The following is a 23,187-nucleotide window of genomic DNA, read 5'->3' on the forward strand; positions in this document are numbered from 1 at the left end:
GTAAAAATGGAGATCTTCTTCCAACCACAGAAGAGGCTGAAGAACTGGAACGGGCCCTACAGGCTGTAACTTCTCTTGAGTGCCTGAGTACCATTGGAGTACTTACACAGACAGATGGTGTGCCAGTTCAGGAGCTGTCAGATAGAGCGATAGGGGTGTTCTCTACAGGTGCTGGAGCTCCAGGAATGCAGTCCTTGAGTCGAGAGGTTAACACGGATCTGGGGGAGCTGTTGAATGGGCGTATAGTACATGATAATTTCTCCGGTCTGGAGCTGGATGAGAACTTGCTCCGTTCTGCTACCTTGTCCAACCCACCTACGCCCCTGGCAGGGCAGATCCAGGGGCAGTTCTCAGCCCCAGCCAACGTTGGCCTTACTTCTGCCACTCTGATAAGCCAGAGTGGCCTTGGGGAGAGAGCCTTCCCGGGACAGTTTCATGGACTTCATGATGGCAGCCATGCCTCCCAGAGGCCCCACCCTGCCCAGCTGCTGAGCAAGGCAGATGACCTGATCACCTCACGACAGCAATACAGCAGTGACCATTCACACTCCTCACCCCATGGAAGCCATTATGATAGTGAGCATGTGCCGTCTCCCTACAGTGACCATATCACATCCCCTCACACCACATCCTTTTCTGGTGATAACTTGGCAGCTACCTTCTCAGCAGAGATGCCCATGATGGCACAGCACTTGCTCCCAACGCAGCTGGATGTGCCACTTAGCGGGGTGGTCAACCCCAGAACTCACTGGGGAAATCTTCCTGTCAATCTTGGGGACCCCTCTCCGTTTAGCAACCTTCTTGGTGCAGATGGACACCTCCTGTCCACCTCCCTGTCCACACCACCTACCACCTCGCACTCAGAGACCACACAGCCTGCCTTCGCCACTGTGACCCCCAACAGCTCCAGTGTGCTTCCGGGGTTACCGCAGACCAGTTTCAGTGGCATGGGTCCTGCCTCCGCTGAACTCATGGGCTCCACCTCCCCCAAACAACAGCTCCCTCAGTTCAGCGCAGCCTTTGGCCACCAGCTGAGCTCCCACAGTGGCATTCCCAAGGACCTGCAGCCCAGCCACAGCTCCATAGCTCCTCCCACGGGCTTCGCAGTGACCGGTGCCACCGCTACCAGTACCAATAACGCATCCGCGCCCTTCACCACCTCCAACTGAGCTTTGTCTGCCTGGCTCCCTGCAGGTAGATGGGGGACCTGTGTTTTCTATCTTTCCTTTTTTCCTTTCTCTTTATTTCGTCTGTCTTCTCTTCCCTTTTTTTAAGAGGGGGTTGAGAAGAAAACCCCTGCTTCAGTACTGACCAGGGTTAGCCCCCTGTGAACCTTGCTGTAGCATTCACATGTGCTCGTTAGGCACCGGTGCTCATTTATTGCAGGCAGGTTCACTGTTCCCCAATAATTCCTTAAGGATACAGCACAGTTACTGGATGTAAATGATCTTAGCAGTAAGACCTAGAAATGGGAAGATACCTCAGATCACTGATGCATGTTACTGTTCCCTAGGGTTCGGATCAGTGCTTGCCATCCCATTAGCATCTGGTAGAAGGTTTTCCAGTGGGCAGAAGTCTTGATTTTTTTTTTTTAAATTTACTCTTTTTCTAAAGGTAGCATTTGGCACGGAAAACTTGGCTGCACACATTGATTTGAGAGTGGTGCACTGAAGTCATAAATCAAGATCACAATTCAAGGATGAGTTTGGCAGTTTCTTGAGATAGTCTCTTGACCTCCTCTGTGTGTGTGTGTGTTTGGGGTGCAGGGAGCAGCGATTCCTTTTCTTCTTTTGGTGAAGAAGTAGTTGTCCCCTTCCAGAACTGGTCACTGTTCTTACTGCATGCTGATTTTTGGGTTTTTTTTGTTATCACTATTTGTAATTCATTGAGTAGCAAAGAGATCAGTTGACTGGTTGCCCATAAATTTGAAAGCTGTTATGAAGTTAGCCCAGGAAAACAAAAAGAAACAGAAGGATTGAAATATAGATCATGGATTAGAGAAGATTCCTGTGAGAAATTTCCTTCCTTGCTGAATTACTGTGGCCTTGTAGCATTGATGATTTGCCTTTTCAAGTGTGTCTTTGTCCAGAACTTTTCACCTGACAGGCTGACAGGAATTTCCCAGCTGAAACAGGAAGAATTAGGTTGGTTTTCTGCCCATGCACACAAGTCTAGGTCAGACCCATTGTAAGTTTCAAATGGATGCATTTCTCACAATATGTCTGACTAGTGAGACTTTCTTGGACAGTTTTTAATCCCCTGAGAGCCATATAGTTTTTCCAACACTTGTAGGGTGATGCTCTGTTTGGGAAGCTGAATGTAGGTAAGGAACTAGCAGGTACCTATCAGCAGTCATGGCTAACCAAAAGAAAAATCACTATTGCAAAATAGGTAACAATTCCTTCTGTCTGCAGGATGGTTTTGTTTGTGCTGATCACCTGCTAATGACACTATTCACTCTATGGTGGTAATTGCAATTTCTAAAGAAAGGAGTTAGCTAGCTTTTAGATTCCTTAAAATAATTATTATTTTTTAATTTTGTTCTTTAAACCAAGAGGTAATAGCAGCAGAAATTCTGAGGTGTTTACTTGCATCTCCTTATCAAGAAGGAATTTGCTTATGACTCTCTAGGGCTCAAACTTGCTACTGTACCCTGACTTTGTAAAAGTAGCTCCTTTTAATACAAGTCTCTACTCTTCTTGTTTGTTTCAGAGATGCAGATGAGACAAAATAGAAAATTCTACATTTCAGTCTTGTACTGTAGACAATGGATTTTATTCTACCTGTGTGAATTCTAGTCTATTTCAGGAAATTAAGAGAACCAAGCACATGTAATAGGAAGGCCTAATAAACTTTCTGAGCAAAGGATCACTGAATGAAGTTTAGTTGCTATAGAAATTAATTTCGTTAACAGTCAGGCACACACCAAAATATCTGACCCAAACCTCTCCTTCCATCTTCCTAAGGAACAGAGTTTAAATGGGATAGGTCTTGTGTCTTCTCACTGTTGTAGCAATTGTATTATCCCTCTTTTCTTGAATGATCTGTCCTCTTTAAATATAAAAGAGTATGGATGATGCATATGTCTTTTTCTGAAATTGCAGGTGTATGTGGGTGGAAGAAACAAAAGTTATTTTCATGCTTCTGTTGTTATGAAGTCATTATTTCATTCTTGGTAAAATAGATCTTAATAATATAAGCCGAATATTTTAAGTGGTGATTTAAATATGTTTGTAACACTTAAATGTTTTTAAATCACATAAAAAGTTTAATTGAAGCCTATGAAATCCTGCTTGTGCTTGTCCTGCTGATTGAGGAATGCCCAGTGATGTTGTGAATGAGGCAAATCTGACAAGGCTTTTATTTATTTTTATATTATGTTACCCATACTTTGTTGAGGAGACAACTGTTTGATTTGCAGATGATTTTTGTTGTGTTCATATATCTTCTTCAATGTGCTGGGATGTCTGACTGAAAAAAAGTGGAGAACTAGTATACCAAATGGTTAATTCCTTCATCTGCTTGTGTATTAATGTAATTTTAGAGGGTGATAATTTCTATGTATTGGTTTCAGGACTTTGGTCTTGAAATGGTTCTTGTGCCCATCAAACTTCTAATGAAGCTGCAGCTAGTGCAGAGTATATTTGCCCCACACCATATTTCCCTTTCTTAGCAAATGCTGGGGGGAAGAGAGGGTAATAGGAATTGAGATCTGAGTTGTGCTTGGTTGTGTTGGTATAAATTACAGAGGAGCTTTCCATTCTAAGGTCATGGTGAGTTTGTACTGGTCCAACTCAGAACAGAACCCAGCTCCTAATCTGTGCATTGATTTAGACAGGCAATTTCAGAAGCTTGTCAGAGCTATGGAGGTCCATGATTACCATTTGAAATCAATAGCCTTTATGTATCTGCGTTTCTTTAAAGTAGCTTGGGACATCCAGTCTCTTCCCCCACTTAGATTGCAATTTTTGTATATTGCTTGACGACTCTTCCCTGAAAACTGACTGCGTTACATTTTTCCATGAGCAAACTAAGTTTGCAATAAAGCTGCACTTTCAAAAATAAACTTCAGTTTGTATACAATTGAAATAGGAATCTCCCTGTCCTGTCTGCTACAGTGTTCTGAAACGGGCCACCACTCTTGCCTTTTCCTGGTTCACCTCTCATTTTTTCACTACCACCGATTTCACGGTTACACGGCTGCCAAGCAGTTACGGGTCTGGATCTTAGCTTTACAAGGTGGATCATTCCAGCTGGGTTTCTACACCCACACAACATGTTGACTTCAGTGCATCAGTGTCTTACTGTTGGATGCGAGAGATCTAATTGAGAGGTATGTGTAGTCAGAGATGTTTCACACCTCTTCCTCTGGGAAATCCTGCTGCTCTGGTTAAGGTGGTCCTCGAGGCTGTTATTTATGTGGTTCCTGAGTAGATTCCATGCTCCCTCACAAATGTTTTTGAGTATGAGCTCTTAGAGCAATTAGCATTCTTGTCACCCCTTCACCAAAGAGCCAGTGTAGCAATTTCAGATGCTCAATACCTGTCATGCCCTTTATGTGTTGACAAATGGAATAAGGCTAGTTGAACCTAAAAGTTCATTCCTTCACATAAGATTGGAGTTTTAAAGAACGAAAAAAAATAGACATAGAATATAATTTACATAATTTTGGCAATAATAGCACCTCAATTAGTCTCTGTACAAAAGTTCTTAACACAAGATGAATTTTGGCAATGTATGGAGGCTTATCAGGAATAGCTTCATGCCCTTCTGGTGCATAAGGCATTCTCTAAGACACGCTTTGATGTTTCCTTTCACCGAGGAAGACCTTACACCAGCTTTGAGGAGAACCATATGCACTTAGATACCTCAAAGTTGATTTGTTCTTTGGCTTCATAGTTATAATAGAAGAACTTTGTCTCCTCCTGCCTTCCAGTTCCTCTGGGTTCTTGCTTGGATCCCTTCTCATTAGTAGCATGCTTCTATGTATGGCTGAGCATAAAGGCATTAAATTGATAATGCTGAGAGGTAGCACAGTTGCAGGTCTGCCTCAGGCACTGTGGGGAAAATGGCAACAGCTAGATTTCCAACTGAAAATGGGGATTTGCAGTTCTCTTTTGGAAAGCACTGAAAGCCCTGAGAAGCTTATTGCCTGCTAGGCAAAAATCGGAGAAAATAAATTGTCAAAGAGGAATTGTACCTAATAGCAAAGAGAAGCCAAGGGAAGTGGCCTTTTATTTTTTTATATAAAAGGAAGATGAGTATTCAAAAATTAGGATATTCTGTTGTGAGCTGTCACTGGCTTCAGGGGCATGGCCAAGGAAAAAGACCTAGGACTGAACCTGCAAAACAGTAGCCAAATTCAATTTGAAGCTTTGTCTTGCTGTAACCACATATAAATGCATTCTGGGTTTGAATCTGCTTGCCAAGAGAATCCTGCAAAGATGTACAATAAAGAGTGGGCAGTTTTCTTCCCTGAGAAGCTGGCTCTGGTGGCTACCTATGCTGCTTCTGAGCTCCAGCTGCTCCCTGAGCTCCTGCAGCCTCCTTGCTGCTGTGTGTCCCTGTAGGCATGGTCAGGCCTCCACGGGTATTTCTCCCTCTCTTTGTGCTGCAGTGAGCTAAAGCTGCTCGTGAATTCTCCAGCAGTGTGAGCCTTTGGGCAGAGAAGAGTGAAACATTTTTAGAAGAGCAACTACCTGCAGTTAGCCTTTCAAGACGTGTAGGACAGTGGTAGGAGGTTCTTTCAGCCAACAAACAATAGAAAAGTTACCTGCAGTGACCTTCGGCAGTGAGACATTTGTGTGGCTGTCCAGGCAGCTTCCCTGGTGGAACTGGGGTATTTTTCCTGTTGTATTTTTACATGTGAAGGAGTCTCCTGTGCAGACCCCTTGCAAGGTCCAGTGATGGCAGAAATAGTAACTGAAGGAATAGTTTGGGATTAGTGTGCTGGCCAGATCTTTAGGACTTTCTCACCTTCTCATCACAAGGTCTTTCTGATCTTCTGGGTGACATTTAATGATGGAGATCTGTGGGCTACTTCTCGTACCTCCTTTATTTCCTTCCACTCCACATTGTTCATCATTCTTCTTATATTTTCCCATTCTCAGACACTTCTCCAATGTAAGTTATTCCAGCTGGTAAGTCTTCTGTGGTTCTGAGAGAATTTGACTGTAAAATGAAAAGGAGGAGATATTTCTGCAATTCATAACATATATTTGGATGCTAGAATGACAGTGCAATAGATCAAAGTATTTTTCAGATCAGTGAGTAGGGAGATGTTTCACAGCATGCTGATATGTCATGAACTAGATGCTGAGGGTACAACATTGATCATGGGAGTGCACATGCTAGCAGTGAATATAGAGGCATTTTTAGCACGACTTTACCTGCTGAGAAGTTCCTCTTCATTTGAGATGTGTCAGTAGAAAGTCACAAATTAAAAATTTAATTACTCTTTCTTAATATGCTCAAGCCCAAATAAAAGTAAGGAGGGTTGGTGACAAAAATCTATATTTGTGTTCACTAAACTTCAGCTTGGACTTCAGGAGCAGTCTGGTCATAAGAGACCTTAGTTCTGATCAGTTAAAGTTTCAGTCTTGTCTTTAAAACTAGACAAAGGCACTGTTGTTGGGGGAAAAGTTTGGGGGAGGAGAAGGAGTTAGAAAAGATGCATCTTAAAACAATTTTCTCACTTGTATCTTTGTCCTCTTTTAAAAAAAAAAACCCAAACAGTAGTGACTATTTTCCCTTTGCTGTCTGGTACTTCTTACAGTTGTTGAGTTCTCTGTTTTCCCCTGTTTTACTCTGCTCCTTCCGTAGCTACTCTAGAATTAAGTAATGTAGTGGAAGCATGAAAGGACAAAGTGAGTGTGGCTCTAAGTTGACAGCAAGAGTTGGAAAAGGCTTTCTGTCTCCTTGAAGTAAGTGTTGGCACCTTTTCAGTCTACTCTAGGTTGTAGAATTCGGTCTGAAAGTGAATAGGATGAAACTTGGGCTTTTGACCATAAAACTGTACTTGCTGTAGAAAAATGCCTTCTTCCTGCTCTTCCTCTCGCTAGTGCCCCAAACACACACACAGTGAGATGTCCAGAGTTACCCATGTGTCGACCACATAGGCATGTTGAACTTGGTCCAGTGATGCTAATGTTTAACCTGCTTTCTCATTGTCAGCTGGTGCCCACGGAGATGAACTCTGGATAGGTAACGTTCCCAGATATCCTCTGGAAAACTTTAACTTTGGTGCAGATTGCTCTGATGTAGCTAACTGCGGTGGCATTGGCTTCTACCTTGGAGTGGACTGATTTACCCTGAAATGACTCTCTAACCTGCGTCTTAAACAGTGTAGTTTGGTCTGGTGCAGATAGATTAGTTCTGAAGTGATGGACATTTTGATTCTCATGCAAAATAGCTACATCCTATCAGAAGGGGTTGAACCAGTTTCTCTGAACAGTGATGACCTTCACTGTACAGTTTTGGGTATGTCTCAGGGATTCCTTGTGGAAATAAGGGCAGTTAACAAAAAAAGAAAAAAAGAAAAAAAAAAAGGAAAAAAAAAAGAAAAAAGAAAAAAGTTAATAGTTTTAAAAATAAAAAATAATTTAAGTAGAGCGTCACCTAAGTGAGAGCGCAAGAAGGAGAAATCTTTGTTCAGTTTTATAGTCAACAGTGTCTGGCTCACGGACTCTTTCTCTTCTCGGGGCTCTCATCTCAAGTTCAACATACAGAATCTTTTTCATCACGCTCAGCTTTAAACTTTTTATTTAAAGATACCCTTCCCCAATGAGCTTTCAGAATACTTATTGTAGATTTAAAGAGAAATGGTATATTAATTTATGCTATTAACATCACCTCATAAATTATAAGTTTTATACTAAAGCTGTATTGAGTGTAATGAATTATGTTGCATATGTGTTTTTAATAGCTATAAAATTATATACAAGCTTTTTTGGAAAAACAAACTAGTGAAGCACCTTTTTACACTGGATCTTTGCCGTGTCAAGGTGTACAGCTATTCTTTGCTACCTTGCAGATATCTATATCTATATATAGATATATATATAAATAAAATAAAATGGTATCCTGTATCGACAAGTATAGAACTCTTTTTAACCCTTATATTACTGTTCATATAACTCTTTTTAAATTTTGAGTGTTACATTCTGCAATAATTTATCCGTGGTTTGTACCTATGATTAGAAATTTAGTTACAGGGTAAATAGATCAAATTTAAAAATCCAACTACTGTAGCTGGGAGTTGTGAACCGAGTTTGTAAGACCTTTTCTTTTTTTTTAAATGTATTTATTTCCAGTTAGCTCTGTGAGTTGGAATTTGAAAAGTTGGAACATTAGGAATCTACAGTGTCTTATTCAGGAATTTTCCCCTCCTTTCCTCACAAAGGAATTCCCACTGTGACTTATAAATAGAATTAGACTGCTTGTGTGCATGTATGTATTATATATACACACAAAAAAATATGCATTGGGGGGGATGTATGTGTGATACGAATGTGTATATTGTATGTAGGTCATAGTTTTGTAAAGAGAAAAGTAGTCAAGAGGTGATGGAATGTATTGTAGAAATGTGATTATTTAGTAGGGGGTTGTTATGTCCTCACTGTTATATAAATAACTGAAACTCTCTACTATATAATCTTCTGTTATAAGGCTAACTCTGATATCATGTCAATTTTACTGTTTTTCAATTGAGTTGCTTTGAGCCCTGTTTAAAATGCCATGAAAATACCAAGCTCCCAAAGACAGCCTTTAAATAAAACAAATGGGGAGGAGAAGTGGTGGAAGAAAGGAGTTTTTCAGGACAAACTGAATGGGAAGGTTTGCATTCAGTTGGATGGAGAGGCATGAGAATTGCTGTGTCTTTGCAAATTAATACCTGAATCTCCTATGGTCTGACTTGGAAAATATTGTCAATCAGTATTCTTGTGTTTTCCAATTAGATTGTAAGAGGTACTGTTTGTGCAGGTCTCCATTCCATAAAAGGATCTTGTCTTCAAAGTAGATTTTTTTTTCTCTTCTGAGGATATTTGTGTGTATCAATTTCGCCCCAAAATTGCTGTTGTGGGATTGCAGAACAAAATATGCGTTCAATCAAGGGAGTTTCATTTAGGCTGTGAAATTCTGAAATTCTGAATTTGATTGTGACCACTTACCATTTTTTCATAATTGGAGAAGAAAGATTTCTTTATGGGAGCTCTCACTTGAAATTTTGAGAAGTCAGAAATGTTCTTCAGATTGGCTTACTCTTCGTATTGTTCTATTTAGGCCAGAGAAAGTAACCTAATTGTTATTTATTCATACAGTATGACTTTTATGATGATCCTGGTGACTTTAAAAACCTTTTTAGAAAAACAGAGCTTCTAGTATTGAACAGAAATCTGAATTTTTTTGCAATTTTTTGTTAATTCCCCTCCATATCATGATGTTGATGCACCCCCAGGCATCCCTCTCCATTTCCTTCTCCCCACAATTTGTTTCTGGCACATATGCATATAGGCAAAAGGGTAGGGAGGTGGAAGTTGTCAGAGGCCTTTTCTTCTGATTATTTGGTGGTAATGGGAATTAGGAGCTTAAATCTTTATGCCTTTATGGAGGAGAATAGACCCATTTTTGTGTACAGAGAGGTATATCTGTATATGAGATAATGGTAGCATTTTGCTGAACGTGGACTTGCCCTCATGATGTACAATAAATATGTATGAATGCAATCAATCTAAATCTATATATACATGCATACAAATTAATAGGTGGAATGTACCTTGTATCACACACCTGTGCATTAGCTGTAACATGAGTGAGTGTGTGAGCTAAAGAGAGGGACTATCCACATAACATATGTGTAACAGGTAAGCACTTGTGCCAGACAAGTTGTTTTAAATTCTTCTGAGGGGTCTGGATGACTCAGAGACTGATCTGAGCTTGGCCACCATTGGTTTGTGTTACCTCAGCCCCCACAGTGGAGTTTCCTTGCTCTGTCTCTGCCTTTTGTTTTATATTTAGTCTCGTTGAGGCCTCTTGCAAAATGCCAACTTCTTCTGCTTCTCTGCTCCATTGCCTCCATTCCAGCTCCTCCTTGTCCCTGCATCTCTGCAGTTTCTCTTGCTAGCAGCAATCAGCTTTAGTGGCCCAATCCAGCTCTGCTTCTGCTTGAGGGAAGTTCTTGGTGACTGGAGTGGTAGCTGAATTGGGCCCTGAGCATCTGCTTGAACTTATGCAAACTTCCCCAGCTTCAATTGTGATTCAGTAGGACTGTGACTGGTTTGGAGATGAATACAAACTATTCATGGAACCTGATGCAGAGCTTCCTAGCATATTAAAAGGTTAACCCAGCATTACATTTAAATGGTCAAAATGAGAAAACTGCACCCACCAAATACTACCTTCCAATTTTCAACCCTAGGGAGAAAAAAGAAGTTTGATTTGTGTTTCCCATAACACAGGCAGTAAGGAGAAGGCAGCCCTGTGCTCTGTTCTGAGCAATGGGGTTGTCATCAAACATATCAGAAGAAACACAGTTTGTTACATTTTACCATAAAACAGATTTTAAAATGGAGTGCAGAGTTGACCATTAACATGCTAGTACTTTGCATCTAATTGTGTATTGGGTAATATTGTTTATGAAAGTAAATTATGGGCTTAAGTGTTTTATTTTCTGTTTTCTGGCTAAATGGAGCTTCTATATCCTTTTAGCAGAAAGCAGCTGTCAGCAACCTGCTCAGTCACATTGAAGTGCTGTGTGTCTTAGGCTTCAGTTTCAGAGGAGAATGCTGCTCCAGTTCTGTCATCGAGCCATACTGGATTCCATGTTTTCAATATGGCTATGACACAATTTTTCTTGGCCACAATTCAGCCATGGAATTTTGTCTTCCTTGCATTTCTGTTAGAAAAAGGTAACTGGTGTACTGTTCCATCTGAGCTTTCATGCAGTCACACATGACTTCTATGATACATATGTTGGGGCGTGTGTATGGGTACGTGTGTGCACTGCGTGTGGATAATGCAGATCGATACGCACACGCCTTTTATGCGATTTCAGTTCATGTATGTGGAGAATGTACCTGGTGGTTATCTCCTGATATATACTCATGCATACCTATATTAAATATGTATATAGAGTGTAGATGTCCTGCATATACATGTGTATATGTTACGAAACTTGGTTGGCAATTTTTTCCCACAGTTTTTTTTTTTGCAAATTGCTGTCCCTTATTACTTGTTTTCACTGAAGCTGCATTATATAGAAGAAATGGAGAAATGTGTTATCAAAGTTTTATTTTGAAAAGGAGACTTTTAATTATCTAAAGCCATTTGTAATTGTCTTTTGAATTTTTACTAGAAGGGTTGTTGTTTTAAAAAGGAAAAGAAAAAAAGAAAGGAAACAAAAAAAAAACAAAAGCAAGCAGACAAGCCCTTATTCCCACCCTCGTTTAGGTGAAAGAAATGGAAACACAAGTTTCTAAGTATTTATTTCCTTCAGGTGTTTCTGAGGCATACAGTAATTACATTCTGCCCCATCCCCCTTTTGTCCAATTATAATAAATGATTCATGATTTTCTTTTCCCCTCATTACTTTCGTAAATCATTGTTCACCTCCTACATTCAATAGTACTGATATCACTAAGGAGATTTCATGTCCTTCTGTCCTTTTTAGGAGAAATACCAGTGCATCACTATTGTGTTTCATTTTAACATACTTTGTGGAGGATGGATGTTTTTATTGAAGATGTCTGTAACCCGTCTAACTTATTTAATGTGAGAAGCCTTCATTGGAATCTATCGTCTGTTTGTTTCCAACAAGTTCAAGTTTCTGCAACTGTTTTTTCACCAACATGTTAAATAATTCCCTTCTTACTTTTATGCCTGAGGTTTTAAAATTTGGGTTTGTTTTTTGGGATTTTTTCCCTTCAATTCCCAAAATATTTATCTGCAAGTGGAGCAAAACAGATGTCAGAAGCTTAACCAATATCCTTTTTGCAGTTCAGGGTAAATATATTTATCCTAGACTTAATAAAAGAAGGTGGCAAATGGACAATCTGAAGTGCTTAGAGGGAATGCTCTCTCTTTTTAAGGCTGTCTCCGAGAAGTTTGTGTTTGGTGTCATTTTAAAGGTAGCTTGATCATGCTTTGATATCAGAAACAGCCTTGTAACAAAGAGCCTCATACAGTTGTTCGGTCACTAGAGTTTAACATGTAAACAAGTTGCAGTGGGAAAGCAAAGGTGAGGCAGTGTATTTTGAACCAGTGAATTGTAGCTTGCAAATGTACCTGATTTTGAAGTAACTGCATGGTAGCAAGGATTAGCAGTCTCTTACACCCCTTCCTTCTTCCCTCTCATATCTGACACATGTGTTCAGCATACCATACATTGGGAAAAATAAGCAACTTCCTCCAGCAAGGCTAATCCACTTAATGACTGCTTAAAGGGAACATACAAACGGGCACTGCCGCGTCCCGTCTCGTGGTATTAGCTGGAAGCCTGGCTAATACGCACAAACAGCCCAGCCCAGCTTGCTTCTGGGGATGTGTCGCTTTGGGGGACAGTGGTGCATGGAGGTGCCCCAGAAGAAGGGTTCCTTCCTTCAGGGTCCCTGGCAGCAATGGCAACTCGCACCACCTCTAGTGCTGGAGGCTCACGGACAGCATTCCAGGGGCGGGGAGGAAAGCTTGTGTTTGTACTTTCCCTTTAAATAGGAAAGGTTGCTCACATGTTCCTCATACTTCTCAATGAATGTACTGTATTACCATTTAAAAAAAAAATCAATTAAATGATAATAGATTGGTCTCCTTTTGTTATCTGGTCCTTGTTTAATTTGTTTAAGGGTTTTTGTATACAAAAGTTTACATTTTTATGTATATTTTTCTTGTGTAAAAACTGATGTAATATGTGTATAAAACACTGTATGTATTATCTGTATATAGTGTGACAAAATGATTTTCTTTCTTTCTTTTGGATGTATTAATAAATCTTGCTGTGAAGTAGCTGTGTTTACTATGATGAAACCCTCTTCTCCAAGCCATTTTGCCAAGTCCAAGATGTATGGATATTGCCCAGGATGAAATCTACTCCATAAAGTGATTTTCTTTTAAAACATATCGTAAGTACAGTTATTAAACTGTCCTTTGCGTAGATTACTGTAGAGTCTGAGTCGGCTCTTGCTTATTCTCTGTTGCTTTCTAATGACATTAGCTAATTAGTTTTGCTAACAACCTGGGGTCTTCAGTCTCAGTCCTGGTTCTAATTATAGTGCTTTCTAGCTCTGGATCACTGGTCTGGAGACCAGATCCTCTTCATCCTGTTTTCCAGTTTGAGGAAGTATAATTTAAGGGGTATAGAATAGAATTTTCTCATGTATGTTGTGTTTTCTGAGACTTAAAAAATATATACTGGATTCATCAACAAAACTGGTTAAGTTGGAGTTTGGCATTTTTTGGTGATTAGCACGTGGATGAGAAATGATGTTGCTGTGGGACTCTGCTCAGTTCTCAGGCAGGCTTGCCAGGCCAAGGCATGGATATGACCTACACTGGGAATTGCCACCACCTTGTTTGGATGCAGCTGCTGTTTGTGCCACCCTGCTGCAGCTGGTGCCAGCAGGGCTGCCTTGGCTGGCACTGCCCTTCCAGTGCCAGGGTTGAGCTCCCAGAGTGGCTTTTCCACAGGAGCTTGAAGGATGTCCTCTCTTTAGACAGAACTACCCCTTTGACACTTCACAGTAAGTAGATGGCTGCTGCATCTCCCTCTCACCATTTGTTTTGTGAAGTCTTTTGTTTCTGCTTTCTGACATTTTGTGCTGCCAGTGGTGTTTGCTTTGCTTGTCTCCATCTCCAGTGTGTTTGAGGTTGTGACTTGTGGGGGAGCAGCTGTGTCCTTGGTGAGGCCATCTCCCAGGTTCTGTTTTTCATTAGCAGTCTCAATGCTGACCTGGTCATCAGAATAACAACCAAGAGAGATTGATGAGAGAGAGATTCACTAATTTGACTTAATGAACAGTGGCCCAGCTATTCTAGGCTGTAATTAGGGCAGCATTTCACAGTAGCTGGTTGTAATTCAGGCCGAGGGGTAAGTAGTGTCAGTGAATGGTGTAGTTTTTCATGCCAACATGTGCTGCCAAGGTTTCATGGCAAAGATGAAACTGCTCTAAGACCTCATGTTCCTGGGAGATGGGAGGACACTGGAAGTGTCACATCCAGACCTTTATCAAGACAAAGCGATGACAGAAAAGAACAGATGCTTAAAGGCAACTAAAGGAGAGTACAGCAGTGTAAGTTTAGCACAATATGGCTCGAGAAAATCTACCACAACCTTGTCCTTTCCAGGGAATTCTCACGGTTATGGGCCTGAGGCATTTGGACAGTCTAGGGGTAAGGGAGATGAGGCAGTTCTGGTCTGTTACTGATGCAATTCTGGCTGTACATGTGGATATGCAAAGCTGATCCTTCAAAGTGCTCCATCTCAAGTAGCACTCAAAATGGCAAGAGGAGGAATTGACTCTTATGGAGAAAATACTTGTTTAAAGTCTGCTTTTAAGAAAACAGCAACCGTAAGTTGCTGTTTGGTATAAGATTTGAGCCTGTAATGAGGACAATGGGGATGACTCCCTGCAGAAGCAGATGTGTCCACTGTGGTGCTGAGCGGGACATTCCCCAGCGTGATGAGAGACTTGATGAGAGATGGATTGAGACTCCTCTGCTGACTAAGGCAGAGACTGACTGACCTGTGGCTTTTTTCCCCCCACTATTTTCATGAACAACACAGAAATTCTGCTCTTAGAGAATGATTGCATGGCTCTCAGTCTGAAACTTTACAAAAGCAACTGGTCATTCATTGTTCTAGTGCCACATTTCAAAACAAAAATAGGTTTTGTTTGAAGTATCAATTCAGGAAGAATGTGGTACATTTCTCTTTGTATTTTAATAGTCCTCTCAAGCTCCAACAGTAGCTTTTTAATAGCTGGCAATTATTTTCTCAGGAAAGCTCATTTAGTTTGTACTTGAAAAGCAAGTGACATTTTGTTACAAGAGCAAGTGTTGCTCTGGTATTCGGTGAAGCAATTGGAAGGAGAAACCTTCATTAAATTTGGGAGCTGGCTTCCTGCAGAGGTGAAGACAACCTCTCCCTCACCAGTTACAGGCAGTTGTCCCATCTGCAGGAAAGAATGGAGGCCATCTTCCACAGTGTCCCCTGCATCCTGTACCCCAAGCACAGGGCTGGTATTCTGCAGCTGTCAGGTGCAGAACTAGAGATACAGGATACTTGTTTTAAGGGGCTAAGAGGTGAATATCATATTTGCTGGCATGAGGTTCAGCCCAGAAATGGCTGCCTTGTTTTATTGTAATTGCTAATTTATAAGTTGTGGAAGATGTCGTGAAGAGTCTTGGTACCACTGCATCTAGGGAAAAAATTAAAGTGTTGTGCTAGAAATGTCCCTGAAGGCAAAGTATCTTTGATATTCAGGTGAATTCTTGTATTTCTTTGGGGGAACAGTGGCACAGAAGTTCTGTGTCTACATCCAATACCTCCCTTGACAGATGTCATTAGGACCAAGAGACTCAGGTCTTGTTCACCGCCCACATCTCATTTGTGATGACAAACATTTCCTCCATGGCATGGAGTCCTGCAATGTAAACTCAGACTGGCTCTGTTTCTGCTCAGCTTGCGCACCAGTTTCAGGTTCCTGCCTGTTCAAAGTGTTTGTTTTCACACTGTGCAACTCTGGTGGAAAAACCCCCTGTAATCACCCAGCCCCAGGGCACTCCTGCAAATCTGGTTTGTGGGGCCCTACTGTGGTGCCTGCCAGGCAGCTGGCGCTGGCTCTGCAGCTGATGCAGCCCTGAATGCTGGCACATGGAGCAGTGCTTTTCTCAGCTCCTGTGTGTTCAGTTTCCTGGGAGGGTGTCATGGCCTTCAAACACTTCCAGCTTCCCCATTGCAGCTGTGCAGGATGTAGTGATGGCCCCTTGCAGCAGAAGAGAAAGTGCTCTGGTGGCAGGGAATGGAAGGGTCTTCCCAGCTGCAGACCAGTGCCATGAGCCTGTGCTGTGACCCAGGGATGGCAAAGGTTTGTGTCAGGAGCACAGCTGGCATCTTATAGGGACCCTCCTCTCTGTCTAGTCCTGTGTCAGAGCATCTACAACATAACAGCATACAGCTCATGCTAAAAAGAACTTCATAGATGACAAAACCCTGTTTTTTTCCTAGGGTTTTAATTGTCTTGAAACCTTTCTTCTCAAGCTGCAGCTTTCTTGCACCAGGACTTTGCACGTGCTGAGAGTGGCAGCACTCAGGAAGGAATGCTTTGGGTCCAAACCCCAGCTGAAGGGGTAGCAACAACTCTTCCTCAGCCACCTTGTGCCAAAGCATCAGCAAAAACGGAGAGGCTGATTTATGTCAGACCTGGGCCAGTACTCTGCCAAGGTTTGATTTCAAGCTGTGAGTCTCAGTTATAATACTGCCATATTGGCAAAGCTGGCCCACATTTGTGCCAGTGGAATTTGTGCAGAACCAGGCCCTGGAGTTGTTCACAGAATTTCCCTAAGTGACTGCTGTTGCCATTTCCACATGGGACATGTGGTACATGGTTACAGCTTCCCTGTATCTCCCCATGGTGGTGCCAATCCCTTTCAGGGGTAGGAGAGCTGCCTGGGTTCCAGGGGCATTAAAAGTTCTTTCAACCTGTTTTGGGCAGGACTTAAATATAACCTTTGTTGGATTTTATTTTCCATTTGCTAGGGGAAAATGTTCTTTGCCATCACCCCGTTAGGAAGATGGCTAGAGAAGTTTAAGGAGTGATTCTTTAAGTGCCCAGAAGGATATGGATGGGTGAAATCCAAGACACATGGGGCTCTTCGCTGCATGTTCCTGTTGCCTGTGGCTGCAGATATTTAAACTTTCTGCCTGAATCAAGAGGCAAGTATTAGCAGAGGATACCTCCTTCAATGTGCATTCTTCTATAATGTGTGCTCTCAGCAATTTGCATACATTTGCTATGCTTGCTTTAGTAAAAGAGCTTTTTTAGTCCAGTTGAGTGTTTAAGTCAGTAAAACCACTTGACTTATTTCTGAGAGCATGTGATTATTAGGTTTTTGTTGGGTTTGGGTTTGTTTTTTCTTTCTTTTTTTTTTTTTTTTCCCAACCAGTTTAATGCCTTGTTTAATCTTGCAGAATTTAATTTTTCTGTTTACCAGCGTTTGCTCAGTGGAGCCAGCCAGTTTCCTCTGTTAATAATCTCATTTTTTTTTCCGTTCTCCCTTGGGTCCTACTGTTTAATATAGCTTTTAGGTTGTTTTTTTCTCCTACTTTTTTTTTTTTTGCTACTGTTTTGCTCATTCTATACAATGTTTCTGTCTTGTCCTCTCCATCTCCTTTCCCCTCAGACTGCAACTAAAATTGTTGCTGAAGAGATTCTGGTAAGCAAAATTAGATTCCTAGAACTCAGAATTGTTCCCTGTCAAACCTTATCCTCTTCACTCGTCTCTTTTATCTCTACCATCTCTGCCCAGGTATGAGACCTTGCTTGGCAGAGCTATTCCTAATATCCCTAATTATGAAGTTAGAATCAGACAAGGTCTCAGCTGGCCCTTTCAAAGGTGATAGGGATGAGGATGTTGACAAACAATCTTAGAAAAATTCAGTAAAGCTTCTGTGATATTTTGCTTGCCCTGGGAAGCTGGCTGCCTGTAGCAAATTTTCTGTGATGACATGCCAAAAAGATGATGTCTTTATCAGACACTGTTTCCCATTAAAAATGTTTTAAAGGCTACGAGTCCTGCTCATCCTGGTTTGCTCTGATGTTGGCTACTTTCACACAGCCCTGTGCTATGGGGAGCAAAGTGTTTCACCGAGGTCGTGCTGTGTATCTTTGAGCATGTCCCTGCTCTGGGCACACTTTGCCCACAGGCAGCACTGATGCCATCTGCCTTTGCCAGGTGACAGAGAATAGGGCTGCTGGGTGGCATTTTAAATCCCAATTAATTGAATACTTGCAGGCACTCTTTTCCTTTATTTCACCCCAGTAAGATATTTATCCACAAACTTTCTGTCTCTTCCTGCTTCTTGCTGGATTTTATGCTCTTAACCAATGCCAAAATCCCCATCAGGCTGGTCTAAGCTGAGTATGAGACAAACAATGCACAGATATTCTAGTGACTCTAAATAGAATCTAAAAATGAAAATGATGGAGTATATAAGCAGAAAAGAGACAGTGACTCAACATAACTCAATCTGCTCAGAATCAGTGAGTGACACAAAAAGCCTCTCTTTCAGCTATCTTTCCATTCTGGTGTCTGCATGCACTTTGGAAGTCCATCTCAGAGGCTGCCTGTTGTCCCATGCACCTCAGCATCCTGTGACACCTGGCAGCACAGCTGGCTTCACCATCACCTTGTGTGCTCTCTGCTCCACATCTGCCTCCTTGTCTTTGTTCTGTCTTTGTGTTGCTCAGTGACTGTCTCTGGTGGACACACTGCAGATTTTGCTTAGATCCCAACTAATCCCAGTGGATCCAGCTCTTGCTCGCAGATCTCTCTTGTCCACAGCTCCAGTTTGCAGTCCATGCAGCTGGGACAGACAGTTACTTTTAATTCTCTTGCTGCCTTTTCAGGCCCCCAGCCCACATTACTTGCCCTGTCCTATATGGGTGGCCATCCTGGTGTGAGACTTCTGTCTGGAAAACTGCTGGGTTTTAAGCATCGTGTCCCATCTGTTGTTACACTCTGGTCCTGTAATTGAAATGTAGCCTGTGGTACAAAATTCTTAAAATACATCAGAACTGTAAAAGAAACTCCTCTTTTTACTTTGGCCATCTCTAATGCCATGAGAAAAATCATCAATATACTTCACAATTCAGCCTTGTTTTCCTTCTGCCTCTTGTTTTTCCTCCAGCTGTTTGGGACTTGATTTGCAGTGGAAGATGGTGTTCAATAGAAGGGATACACTAAGAACAGTAAACATCTTCAACCTCTTGTACTTGGAGTGTTAAGTTTTATGGCTTTCCCAATGCTGTAAAACCAACACAGGCCATTCTCTTTTTCATTTTGGACATAATTATGTTTATTTTTCTGGCAAGGTTTTATACTAAGATAAGCATTCTCAGAGGTTTTGTTTACTCTGGGAAAATGGCTTGGCAAAGGAAAATATTACTGTGCAAGGCCCACAATGTGAAATTGCTTATTGGCTGTAATTTTAATGTGAAAGATGCCCGACTGTTAACAATCAAGAATTAAGTTTTCTCCATTTGTTTTCAAACAGGTAATTTACTAATTATTTACCTAGGGATTGTTCCTTGCTAATGGCCTATCTGAGTGCATGGCATCCTTCTAATAATCCTTCTGTCACGATCTGTGCAGGAGAGAAATGTTGTTCTTCAGGTGGAGGTGCAGAATGAAGGCAGTGGCGCTCTCCTCTGCAGTCACCCCAACATCATGTGATGGAGCAGAGCCCTGGTGTCTCAAAGGATGTAATCTGATGTTAGCAGTTATCTGCAGAGCTGTGCTTGCCCCAGCTGCAGGGCAGGGCCTGGGGATCAGTGCCTGCTGAGCTGCTCTCCAGGTGGGAGCAGCCTGCTTGTGCCCACAAAGAACGTGCAGTGGTGCAAGAGTGCAGAGTGCTGTCAGCACAGACTCCGTACAGCTGAGGCAGGACTGCAGGATACTCTTGTCTGAGATTCAGGCTCAAGGAGCCTTGCTGGCAGGGGCTCTCCTGCTTAGTCTTTCCATGCCTTGAGCTACACCCAAATGGAGCTGTGTCCTCCAGACCAGGCCTGTGCCAGCCTGACAGGGCTGTTTGAAGGGGACTCAGAAGCGTGGTCCCAGCATGTGTGTGGGTAGTGCTGCACATGGTGCTGGGAGAAACAAATAATGAGAACCCAGGTGGATGGCCATGGGCTGCAGTTTGCCACAGAAGGGGACTAGACCTCCTTGGTCCATCACCTTTAGTTTTGTATTCCTGATTTCATTTCATTGCTTAAACTCTGTAAGGAGCATTGTAAGAAGTTTTTATAAATATAAATGTGGCCTGAGTTTTTAATAATCAGCCCAAGGTAGCTCCTGTCCTGTGCTGGGTTTATGCCAGAGTGGCCACAACAGAGCTGTCAGGAGCACCTGCTGGCAATGACAGTGACAGTGTGTGTGTGACCTGTAGAGCTGGGGATGCTGACAAGCACGACAGGGCTCTCAGTTCCAATTGTTCTTTTCAAACCAAGAAATTACATCCTGCAGTGTGTGGCACAGTGTGTGAAGAAGCTCACATGTGAGCAGAATCAATGCTCCCCAAGTGATGTGAGATAAGGGAGAGCATGAGGAAGTGGAATATCTTTATTACTTTTTTCAAGGGGAGATTCTTTTTCACTTTTCATTTCCTCTTGCATTTCCTTTCTGTATTTGAGCTTTAACATTAAATTTGATTCTGTCTTTATAGCATTCAGGTGAAGACTTACATATTTTGTCAGGATTGTCTCTCTTTTTTTCAGGACTAAAAGTCCCAAACAATATGAAGCAGTCACAGCCATGTACACATCTGGAGTCTTTTCATCTGCTCCAAAGAGGCACTTTCCTTTATTCTTATTCACTCTCATTACTTAATTTCCTAAAGAGGCTGGAGCTCTTCAATGTCTGAGTATGTACGTCAAAATGTCTCACTAGGCTCTTCCACTGTGTGAAACAGTATACCTCATTGCCAGAGCTGAGGAAATACCTTTCCTTCATTTTAGCTCATTACTCTTTAAGAAATTGTTTTTCTTCAATTTTCCTGACAACCTGGATTTTGACAGCTCCAGACTCACTCAGTGAAGCTCCTCTGCCAACACCTTTTTTCCTTGAGACTTCTCTATGATCTGTCATGTCCTTCCTAGGGAGGACCTTTTATTTGGGACTTTTCTTATGTCTGCCACTGGAGTCTGGGTGTGAGCACACAATTTACAGCACTGATTGTGAGGTTTTAAAGTACACCTGGTTCACAAGCCCCTTTCTGAAAGATAATGTGTGGCTTTGCCGGCTCATGGCAATCTCCACAGGTGAGCTTGTACTACCTGTCCTGTGCTAATCTAACTTCTATGGCCAAGTTTTATAAAAGGAGTCATCACTTGCATTGTCTGGAGTAGGATCTTAAAGGAAGCATTAGCAAGATAAACTGCCAGAAGCACTGCTCAGCACTTTCTAATCTGAGAGTCACTTCACCTATCCACAGGAAAACCCACAGATTATCTTGCTGTTAGAGCTTTCACTTATGACCAAATACAGGTGAGAACAAACACTGTTCTCCTTCCTCCTCTGCACTATTATTGAGCAGAGGAGGAAGATGGGCTTCCCCTTTCCCAGCCTTCATCCTCCCTGAGCCTCCTCCATGTTAGCAGCTGGAGGAGCCAGCACAGCCCTTGCTATGCTGGTTTGCTCAGAAACTTTTCCCCAGTCCTTTGTGGTGTCTTATGAGGCTCAGGTCCAGGGGGAAAGTGACCCCTTGCTGAGACACTTGGTCATCCCATGGCTAAACCAGAAATGTCCCATGCTCCTGCACATGCTTCTTGATGCTGTAAGCTGCTAATTGCACCTTCCTACCTCTTGGGAATATCTTGAAGAGGAAGCATGTGACTGTGAGGTGTTGCCATGCCATATGCAATACTACACCAACACAAGGGACAATTTATACTTAATGAAACCCCTGCATTTGAATCCTAGACCTTACTAAACCCATTTATTTCCCCTAAAACTGCTTTACTTCACCTGCACAAAAATTATGACTGCCATCTATCCCACCTTTCCTAGGGGCTGTCCTGATGCAGCCAGTCATCTTCTGCTGCAGAAATCCCACTTGCAAGCTGAGTGATCCTCCTTGTTTTCAGTTTCCATTGGCTCTTAGTGAATGCCAGCACATAACTACCCCCAGGCTCCCTTGGGAAGTAAGATGATCCTGTCTCTTTCTTTTCATCATATCCCACCAAGAATTGCACGTTTTATGGTAAAGTTTCCCCTTCCTTAACCATCCCTTTGCTGGTGGCACTGGGTAAGAAGCATTAATTTGCTGGAAACTTGCAGACAATGTTGATGCTACTCCTTTCCTAACCACTGCTCTGAACAGGTATCTTGTTTTCAGGTGTAATGAACCTCTCTAAGCTTTTCCTTGTCTCATCTTCCAGTCTGAACATTTTTTGGCAGTTACCCATGACAGTCTGATGGGAAAGAAGCTTTACTAGAAGAGTGTATCACTTGCTGATTATTTTTTTCCTCTTTTGTGATGAAAAAGCACCTGTTGGATGTTTATCACCTCAGCTCTTCTTCAGGAAACAGAACAGACTGGCTGGCAGCAGCTTCAGCACTAACAGGCTGTCAGGTAAGTGGGTCTCATGGTCCTTTTAGGGACACAGCAACTGTGTCTGCCTGGCTCCACAGGTGACAACAGCTGCCCTGTCCTGCTGGGATGGCTCTTCTGCAGGCTTCATCAGCTTGCCTGAGTTTGATTCTGGGTTTTGTAGCTGTTTTGTCACTGATTTTAAGGCAGCTTCAAAACTGCAGGTGTGCTCTCCTGTTGACAACTCTCCTGCCTCCAGTTAACACCAGACACCAAACTGTGGGGAAAATTAATGGCACCTGCAAATTCTGTGCACTTAAATACTGAGACACTTCATTTGCAAGTACAATGAGGTATTTTGGAGTCTGAGGCCTGTGCCTCATGTATCTGCATATCTTAAGCCTGTAAACAGCTGGAATGTGCTCTGCAGACCTGCTGGGCTGGCAGGCAGGCAGGCTGGTGTGGCTGTGCACAGCGTGGTGGGGACAGCTCCTCAGCATGTCCAGCAGTGTGCATGTGACGTTGGTGATCCCTGCCAAAGCAGCAGCCCCTGCTCTCCCCCTGTCCTCCAGTGGCTTTGGGAACAGCTCTCTATGGTTCTCTTCAGCACGCCTGATTATAGCTGAGGACTCAAGATCACCTTGAACCTCGCTCCAGGGTACCCTAGTCCAGTTGAGACCCTGTACCAGAGGTAGAAAGGCAGATTTAGGCCCAGGGGTCCTGCCTGGCCCTGGCTGAGGCCAGAAGAGCCTTGGTCACTTATAAAGAGGACCCATGTGCCCTGAGCCAAGGGTACAATTTTCCAGAGCCCACCAGGGCTACATTGCCTGGGCTTTGCAGAAGGGCAGTGTGTGCATGGTGTGCAAGCAGTTAAATCAAACAGGGATGTG

At 42.4% G+C, this 23,187-nt stretch overlaps 1 protein-coding gene and 2 long non-coding RNA genes across 12 annotated transcripts in view; 2 read left to right on the forward strand and 1 right to left on the reverse strand.

Moving 5' to 3' along the window:
- INO80D (INO80 complex subunit D) overlaps positions 1-13,149 on the forward strand; it is a 45,876-nt gene extending 32,727 nt beyond the window's left edge. For 4 of the 9 annotated variants that reach the window (XM_064434159.1, XM_064434161.1, XM_064434160.1 and 1 more), the window contains exon 12: positions 1-12,996. In XM_064434159.1, coding sequence (XP_064290229.1) covers positions 1-1,169 — 1,169 coding nt within the window. In that variant the 3' untranslated portion in view covers positions 1,170-12,996. The other 5 variants (XR_010369142.1, XM_064434166.1, XM_064434163.1 and 2 more) reach the window with 5 other exon arrangements.
- Positions 11,159-23,187, reverse strand: part of LOC135308771 (uncharacterized) — a 19,676-nt gene continuing 7,647 nt past the window's right edge. The window contains exon 5 of one of the 2 annotated variants that reach the window (XR_010369145.1): positions 11,159-13,939. This is a non-coding gene — a long non-coding RNA (uncharacterized LOC135308771). Of the gene's footprint in view, positions 22,575-23,187 lie in introns of both variants that reach the window. The other variant, XR_010369144.1, reaches the window with a different exon arrangement.
- LOC135308772 (uncharacterized) overlaps positions 22,213-23,187 on the forward strand; it is a 4,271-nt gene continuing 3,296 nt past the window's right edge. Inside the window, exon 1 of the long non-coding RNA XR_010369146.1 lies at positions 22,213-22,339. This is a non-coding gene — a long non-coding RNA (uncharacterized LOC135308772). The remainder of the gene's footprint in view (positions 22,340-23,187) is intronic.

Source organism: Passer domesticus, chromosome 10, assembly GCF_036417665.1.
Source record: "Passer domesticus isolate bPasDom1 chromosome 10, bPasDom1.hap1, whole genome shotgun sequence".
In the NCBI taxonomy this organism is placed as follows: Eukaryota; Metazoa; Chordata; class Aves; order Passeriformes; family Passeridae; genus Passer; species Passer domesticus.